At 44.2% G+C, this 9,023-nt stretch overlaps 1 protein-coding gene across 1 annotated transcript; it reads right to left on the reverse strand.

Annotated features, from left to right (window-relative positions):
- Window positions 1-1,951: 1,951 nt before the first annotated feature.
- Window positions 1,952-4,362, reverse strand: LOC123412823. The gene is made up of 5 exons (XM_045105773.1): window positions 3,853-4,362; window positions 3,557-3,782; window positions 3,111-3,470; window positions 2,489-2,838; window positions 1,952-2,410 (listed from the first exon to the last, which is right to left on the reverse strand). Exons 1-5 carry the CDS (start codon window positions 4,360-4,362, stop codon window positions 1,952-1,954), a joined length of 1,905 nt encoding a protein of 634 aa, XP_044961708.1.
- Between the last annotated feature and the right edge of the window lie 4,661 nt (window positions 4,363-9,023).

Here is a 9,023-nt window from a genome sequence, read left to right on the forward strand (position 1 = left end):
TTTATATATTTTTACACATATTTGGACTAACCTACTAACTCAGTGCACACAGTGCCAGTTTTTGTCTGCTGATGTCTTTTTTATAGGGGCTTTTACCAAAATTTTGAGAGCCCTAAAAATCCCGAGAGAAATATATAAAAATTAGCGTGACAGAAGCTTCCGGATCACCGAAGATGGGCCAGAGGGGATCCAGGGGGTGCCCAGGCGGCCACCCTGCGCGGCCTAGCCCCTAGCCGCGCCCACAAGCCGCCACCCGGGCCCCACCTCCTGTGACGCCCTCCTTTGGCCTATATTTACCACTCCGATCGGAAACCCTTCAGGCATATCCAGAATCGCGAATTTCTCCATCGTTCCGCTGCCACAACGCTTCCGAGATCGGGAGCGTCACGAGACCTCTTCCCGACACCCTGTCGGAGGGAGGATTGACCTCCAGGAGCTTCTCCACCGCCATGGACGCTTCCTGGACGTGTCGTGAGTAGTCCTCCTTGGACCATGAGTCCATGAACAGTAGTTATGTGATGTCTTCTCTCCAATCTTGTGCTTCCATGTTTAGCCCTTGTGAGCTACCCTACATGATCAAGGCATCTATGTAACTTACCTGCTATTGCTATGCTCGGTTTGTTTGGATCCGATGGATTATGAGATTATGTTCAGATTGTGATGAGTTATATATTTGATTATCCTTTTATATTATGTTCTTTAGTGATTCATGCATGTTCTCCATTGCTTTTTATTGCTTTGGACGAGTAGTAGATTGTAACTCCAAGAGGGAGCGTTATGCATGATTGTGGGTTCATGCCCCCTGATGTCTAGGTTGAGTGACAGAAACATGAGACTAGGGGATGTGTTGTTGCCACCAGGGATAAAACAATGGTGCTTGTGACCGCGGTTGCAAGGATTTTTTACCTTACGCATAGTTCGTTAATGAAGTTTTCGTTGCTTTGAGTTTACACTTTGGATGGGGCTCGCAACTTAATACCAGCAAGATGTTCTGGATAGATATCTCAAGGTGGATAATTAGTAAGTAGATGCTGATGAATAAACGTTCTACTTGTCTTGGCGTACTGCCCATTACTATCGAGCCTCTAACTTTCTAGTAGCATAATTAGCATTGCGGTGCATTTATAATTCTGTCAATTGCCCAGCTGTAATTTGTTTACCCAAGCATAGTTGTTTGTCGTCTTTTGGGAGAGAGACATCACTCGTGAACATCATGTGACTCCGGTCCATATCACCACCATTGCTTACACCTCCATCATTTACTGCTTTCATTTAATTTTTCGTTGCAATCACTATCACTATTCCCGCTTGTGTTTGATCCTTTGCAAACTACAAGGCCAGAGAGATTGACAACCTCTCTGTTCTCGTTGGGAGCAAAGTTATTTTTTGTGTGTGCGGGTCCACATCTTCTGCTAGCGCGAGAGCAACGAACACCTACTTGTTGATCCTCGGAGTCCTCCTGGTTCGATAAACCTTAGGGTGTGTTTGGTTGGAGAACCAACTGTCATGGAATGGAATGGTTCCATTCGAGAGGAACGGGTTGGTTCCGTTCCTGTGTTTGGTACGAGCAAAAAAGTGGAACGGGATGGTTCCGTTCCAGTGTTTGGTTGGGAGGCATGGAATGAAAAATGGAATAACAAAAATTCGAAATTTCAACAGCATTTCGTTTGTATTTTGAAGAAAAACAACACAACAATACATGTATTGACATGTAACACAATTTGCAGCAACAATATCATTAAATACCAATCAGGTTCACATACTTGTCAAGTGCACTACAACCATACTTGACAATCAGCCACATCCAAAAGCAAACACCCAAATATCCAATGCAAAGTGCACTACAGCCATACATGTTGTTCGCATACCAAAGATACAAAAGCAACCAAATGGCACTACAACCATACATGTCAAAGTTCACATACTTGACAACCATACAACCATACCGAATTTAGAAGTTCTTCTTCACATACCTACTCACCCAAACAGATTTGTTGGTTTGGGAAAGTGTCATGAAGGCTTTTGCGATCTTCGGATTGTCAACAAGATGAGCATAGTAGTGGGCTAGGTGCTCTTCATCAAATTCTCCCAACTTGCAGACCTCATCCCCAGACTTCACAAGAGCATCAGCCACAAGTTTGAACCCGTAATTGAGAGTGGTAACTAGTGGATCTTCAAGAACTTTCACTACCTTAGCCTTCTTTTTTGGTGGTCCTTTGGGGTGAGAGGACTCAACAACATTTGGTGATGTGTTCACCTCACCATTTTCCTCATCTTCCACTTCAATAGAAAGTAGATCATTCCCAGACCTAGCATCGATCCCCGAAGCAGCGGTTGTCCCAAAGATGGTCACCATAGCATGATAGTGTTCAATTGGGGTGTTCAAGTAAGGGGCATCAACTTTGTGTGCCTACAAAAAATGTGCAAGTGATTAACATAATGTAGGCCAAAAATAGCATGATATCATCTCATAGCATTAGAAGCTTACCATGCAATGACCTGCATAGTGTTCTTCGGCAAGCCTAATTGTGCAAGTATCTTCATCCCATAGAGCTCCACTTAAATTCTTCAAGATGACAACCCTTCCCCAAATCTTCCTCCACTTCTTGAGATGGTTTCGAACTTGTTCTGCAGTGACAGCTAGTTTGAACTGCTCATTCAAAGCAGTAGCACATTGTCTATGATGTGCCTCCCTGAACCCACTAGAAGTCCTCTTTCCTTCCGCAACAAGGTCAGCCAAAAACCCTAGCATCGTGGTGGTCATTGCACGAGTCCATACAATGACCCCACTCTTTGTGGAGTTCCCACTTGCAGCGGTGACTTTGGTATTGTCCATTTCTGTCAAGACATCAAAAGGTTGCAAAAAATGGATTATAGTTTAACAAAATCATGGTTTCAGCCATCAAATATCATAGATGATGCAATCTGTCCAACCATCAAATAAATCCAAAGGAGTGGTTTCAACACTACAAATACATGGTTTTAACACAATAAATGATACATGATACATGGAGTGTCACGCACTCATAAATTTGCATACATGATTTGCCTATCTTCCCACATTTGGGCGGCAATTTGCAGCCTACGGTCTACCGTGGCCCTATGGTCACTTGCTTGTTGCCTTGTTGTTCGAATTGGTTGGGTGGTCCATGTCACTTCCGGTATAATAAATTCATCAATCCCTTGTGATAGCGCATAATTATGAAGAACACAACATGCTATAACAATGTCGACTTGCACCGGGAAATATAAGAAGGGTTTGGCATCATCTAAAATTTTGAAACACCTCTTGAGAGATCCAAAAGCCCTCTCTACTGTGACCCGTAGAGATGAGTGCCTAAGGTTGAACAACTCCCTATCATTTTGGACCGGATTGTTTCCCCACTCATTCAAATGGTACCTCACACCACGAAAAGGTGGTAAGAACCCAGGCTTTGCTCCATAACCAGCATCAACTAGGTAGAACTTTCCTAAAAAAATAAAACAAAAATTGGTGACAATGATTCTTGTAAGGCAATAACAAATGGACAATTTTCTATCTTGGGAAACTTCTTACCCGGTGGCACTTGTAAGCCTCTCTCACGCGTTAATGCATCAGCTAAAACAGTAGCATCATGTGCTGACCCTTCCCAACCAGCCAACACATATGTGAAGCGTAGGTCAAAATCTACCGCTGCCATCACATTTTGAGTGGTGAAGGCCTTCCTACCCCGAAAAGAATGCTCCACATCTTTGGTAACACCTGCTCGCACATGTGTACCATCGATAGCTCCAATACAATCCTATGTAGTGACAAGTATTAAATGGCATATCATATAGCCTTCATAGCTAGCGAATAGTTTCTGAGTTTACCTTAAAATATGGGTCAAATCGATGATTTCCAGCAATTTTGGCAGGGGTCTCCAATGATGGTGGCCTTATGTAATCATTACGAAGCTCGCCTATGGCATGAAGAGCCTTTCTAAAGTAGATGATGGTTGTGCCATATGATCTACAAAAATTGGCTGAAATAACCCTATTCCGAACATTGTGCCCAATTGTATGTAAAAACATCGCTAATTGTTGCTCCACGCTAAGATGTGGACTGTCTTCTAGCAACTCTCGATCCTTCAGTATGCCACACAAGCGAAAAAACGCAGCTCTTTCAAACCTTAACATGTTTTTACACAACACATCTCTTTTCCAAATTTTTTGGTCTAGATAATCAAATCTGACCCGATCTCTTTCATGCATTGGGCCATATGTAATACGTGGTCTTCTCTTCCTTATTATAGCTCTAACAATGACTGCCATTGCAGCAAGTGTGACAAAAACTGCAGCTCCCCTAATCATCCTTTTTCTTTTGTTCATCTTCTTGACCATCTACAATTGCTATCAAATATTACAAAGATGTACTGGACAGATATATTGCAAAGATGTACTGGACATCAGCAATTTGAACGATTTTTTTTGCTAGACAACACCAATTTGAGCAAAAAAATGTGCTGGACAGCAACATATACAAAGAGATAGACAGAGGGATTCGTACCTTGAGGAGAGGACTGTGTGGTTCGCTGTGTCGCCGCGCCAGAGTAGAACCTTCTTCACCTTCTACCTGCAGATCAAGACATGGCAGGAATCAGCAGAGAGGAAGGGAGGGAGCCGGTGGCGCATCAGTAGAGAGAGGGAGGGGGACGGCGGCGCGGCGTGGCAGCAGAGAGGGAGGGGTCCGGCGGCGCGGCGCGGCAGCAGAGAGGGAGGGGGCCGGCGTCGCTACGCGGCAGCAGAGAGGGAGGGGGCCAGCGGCGCAGCGCGGCAACACAACAGAGAGGGAGGGGGCCGGCGGCGCGGCGACGCAACAGAAAGGGAGGGAGAGGGCCAGCGGCACGACATGGAGAGGGCCGTCGGCGCACCTGCGGAAGGAGGAGCTCGAGCGGCGCAGCTGGGGAAGGAGGAGACGAGGATAGGGTTGCGCGAGAGGAGAGGCTCGTTCCGTGTGATTCCGTCGATTTCCTGATGCTAGCACGTTCCGGATCTGAGTGGAATATTCCCTAAAGTGGAATGAGTGGGTTCTGTTCCGGTTGGTAAACCAAACGCAGGAACGAGGACTAGGAACGGGTCCGACCCGTGACATTCCAGCCCATGACAGCAACCAAACACACCCTTATAGTCTCCGTGTAAGGGAAACTTGCTACTGACTACATCTCCACCTTCCACTTGGGGTAACCAACGAGGGGTGAGAAGTATATTCATCAACTCTTTATCAGTCCTTCATGGACGGAAGCCGTGGTGGAATAGACAAGGTCGATTCTTCGTGGACCCTTTGTGGGTGGAGCCCTCCATGGACTCTCGCAACCGTTACCCTCCATGGGTTTAAGTCTCCAATAACATGTACGTACGATAGCGGCACTTATCGGAACCATGCCAAAAATTGTCGTGTCAACCTCATGTGTTTGATATCCCTACCTTACTCCTTTACTTTACAGTTTCATGTTTTACTTTCTGCTCCTATACTCTTAGAACTGCATGTGTAGGGTGTACTTGACTTGCCATAACTGTGAAAACTGTCCCTCAACTAAAATTGAGAAAAGGCTAATTTTTTTTTATCTTGTCAAGTAGTCTAATCACCCCTCTCTAGACATACTTTCGATCGTACAAGTGGTATCATAGCTTTGGTCTTCATTGCATTGGTTTCACAACCTAGGAGAGTATGGCGTCTAGTGAGGGAAGTTATCATCGTAGAGGTCCATACTTTGATGGCACTAATTTTGCTAGTTGGAAGCATAAGATGAAAATGCATATTCTTGGTTCTAATCCTTCCGTATGGGCTGTTATTCATGTTGGTGTGCAAGGTGATTTCTTCGGAGAAGGGCATTAACCGGATCGTGATGCAACACCAGAAGAACTGAAGATGTTGCAATTCAACGCACAAGCCTTTGACATCATCTTCAACTGTTTATGCCCCGAAGAATTCAACAATATCTGCCGCCTTGAGAATGCAAAAGAGATTTGGGATACTTTGATCGATATGCACGAAGGTACTAATTCTGTCACAGAATCAAAGTTGGATGTGCTTCAAAGTCAGCTTGACAAGTTCAAGATGAAGGATGGTGAAGGTGTTACTGAAATGCACTCTAGGCTAGCTCTCATCACCAATGAGATTGCCGGCTTAGGAAGCGAAGAGATGACCAAAAAATTCATCGTCAAGAAGATACTTATAGCTCTTGATGGAAATTATGACACAGTGTGCACATTGATCCAAATGATGCCAAACTACAAGGATCTCAAGCCAACTAAAGTCATTGGTATGATTGTTGCTCAATAGATGTCACTCAAGGACAAAGATGAGCTGCACATCAAGTCAAGCGGTGCTTACAAAGCTTCATGTGATGCTCCCGCTACTTCAAAGGACAATCTTATCACTGATGAAGAGATAGGCCTCATGGTCAGAAAATTCAACAAGTTCTACAAGAGTAGAGGCAAAGAGATAAGCTCAAGCTCAAGACATGATGAGAAGTGTCCGTCCAGTTGTGACGGAAACTGCTACAACTATGGGAAGCGCGGACACTACTCCAATGAGTGCTCGGATCCCTACAAATGAAGAGAAGAGTCACCTCGAAGACGAAGCTCAAGGGATGAGTCACCTCGCAGAGAGAGAAGGAGTAGAGAAGATCGTTATGAACGAAGACACTCACAGAGAGGCAAGGAATCAGAGAGAAAGGACAAATACACCAAGAGTAGCTCAAGAAGAAGACATCAAACTCATGTTGGTGAATGGGTTTCTTGCTCCGAGTCTGACAACCAATCCAAGAGAAGCTACCACCCCAACTCCGACTATAGTCAAGATGAAGGTGTTGCCGGCATTGCACTTGTTTCCTCCAACTGCTTCGACTTATTTGATTCACCAAATGAGGGGTTCAGAAACTGCTACATGGCTAAAGGCCCCAAGGTATCACACCACGAGTATCTTGATTTTGATAGTGATGAGGATGATTTGTTAGGAGAAGATGACTTGCTCTTTGATAAAACTAGTGATTGCACTGAAAATGAACTTGCTAATTATGATGCTAGTCAAGAAAAATCTAGTGATGGTGATAAGTAAGAGATTGAACGACTAACTAAAGAATTAAGCACTCTTAAGTTAGCTCATGAAACTACTCTAGAAGATCATAGAGAGATTGCAAGAACTCATGAGAAGTTACGCTTCGATAAGCTCAATTTGGAGCAAGAGCATGAGTTCCTAAAAGCAATCAACGATGATCTTCGAAAGAAGAGTTCTTATTATCTAGCCAAACGATTACTCTTGTCTACTTTTGTTCCACAAGTTAAACCTAAGAACACTAGTAACAAAGGCAAGAAAGTTTCTTCATCTAGTAACAACAATGCTAAAGCTAAATCTAATGATGTTGTTGCTAGTAGCTCTCTTGATTCCACTAATGATTCTCTTAGCCAAGTTACACTTGAGCAAGAAAACGATTTATTGAAAGGGATTATAGATAGAGGTGTCTTCAAGAGTCTTGTCTAAAGTAAGCAATTTGAAGAAATTGTGCGCAAGCAAGGAGGACATCGAAAGAAACAAGGTGTTGGCTACTTCAACGTCAACAAAGATGATTGGGAAGAAGGTCCATATCCCACTCCTAAGTTTGTTCCTCAAGAGGAAAAGTATGATCCTATCCCTCCCAAGGGAACAAGCTCACAAGATGGTCTTCTACCACAAGAGCACAAGGGCAAGGGAAAGCTTCAAGAGTACATTGACTTATTCGAAGAGGAACCCCAAGTCAAGGTCAAGTGGATTCTCAAGGACACTACTAGCACTACCCCATATAGTGCTACCACAACTACAAGGATTCCCATCAAATTTATGTGGATCCCCAAGAGGAAGAACTAGAAAGTTATTAAGGGGTGACTCCACCAATGAAAGTCACTCTCATTCATTTTGGCAAGAACTATATGCAATCAACCTCAATCATATGCATTAGTTCAAGGAGTCACACATTCCCTCAAAGGTAAGCAAGGGACAAGGTAACCAATGTATCTTTGGACATCATCCCATGTGTATTTCACTCCATGTCCATAGATGTTCTTGCGTATGTTTCTTGTGCTTTGAGACTAACCCATGTAGGTGAGAAGAGTAAGAAACAATAAGGATTTCTTCTAACTCAAGATGATCTTCATCAACATTGAGCATCCACCACTACTTCACCTACTTGAAGTCTTCTACTCAAAACCTGAGGTTAGTCTATCCCTCTTAGTGGGGATGTCACCAACTCGGTTACACCGAGTTTTCCTCTGAGCTGATAGCAGAGGAACTCGGTGACACCGATTTTGTAATCTTGGTGGCACCGACAGCGATGGTTATATAATCTCGCGAACTGGGTGTTTTAAAATCAACTCCTCAAACGTTTCGTTCCCAAACCCTAAGCTGCCATTGAAGGAACCCTGGTCGTCGCCTTTGCCTCCTCGAGCACCTCCTCCATTGGGATTTGCCGCCTTCGACGAAATCTTCACAATCGTCGTCGTTGTAGTCGGACAACCACCAAGCTAGGGTATGCTTGTCTGCTGGTCTGTTGGTTGCTTGTGTGCTTGTTTGCCAAGATGTTAGGATCCGAGGATAGCTAGAATGATTTCACAGAGAACAATGTTGAGATGGACTCACGCACAAGTCGTGAGAAGAAAAACTTCGACCCTGGTTCTTACAGCTCCCATGGCTTGCCCAAGGCAGCTACCACGCAGAGAAAGAAGCTTAACTCAGATGAAGAGGACTCAGATTTTTTGACAGAGGAAACTTCAGCTCCTCCAAAGGCTCCTAAGAAGACTGTCAAGAAAGAGTATGCTAAGCGTGATGATCTTAGAGCTCCGAAATTTGCAAGGCAAGGGATGAGACTTTCCCTTGATAATCCTCCTAAGAAGTCTGGTGTGAAGAGAGCCAGGAAGAGGGTGATTCATGTTGTTGGAAGGCCTACTTCCATGTACGAGGATCCAAAATATGCTGCTGGAGAAGAAGAGATCCCAGCTGATGCCCCCTCCTCCTCCTAAGAAGAAGA

The sequence above is a fragment of the Hordeum vulgare genome, chromosome 1H, assembly GCF_904849725.1.
Source record: "Hordeum vulgare subsp. vulgare chromosome 1H, MorexV3_pseudomolecules_assembly, whole genome shotgun sequence".
NCBI lineage: Eukaryota > Viridiplantae > Streptophyta > Magnoliopsida > Poales > Poaceae > Hordeum > Hordeum vulgare.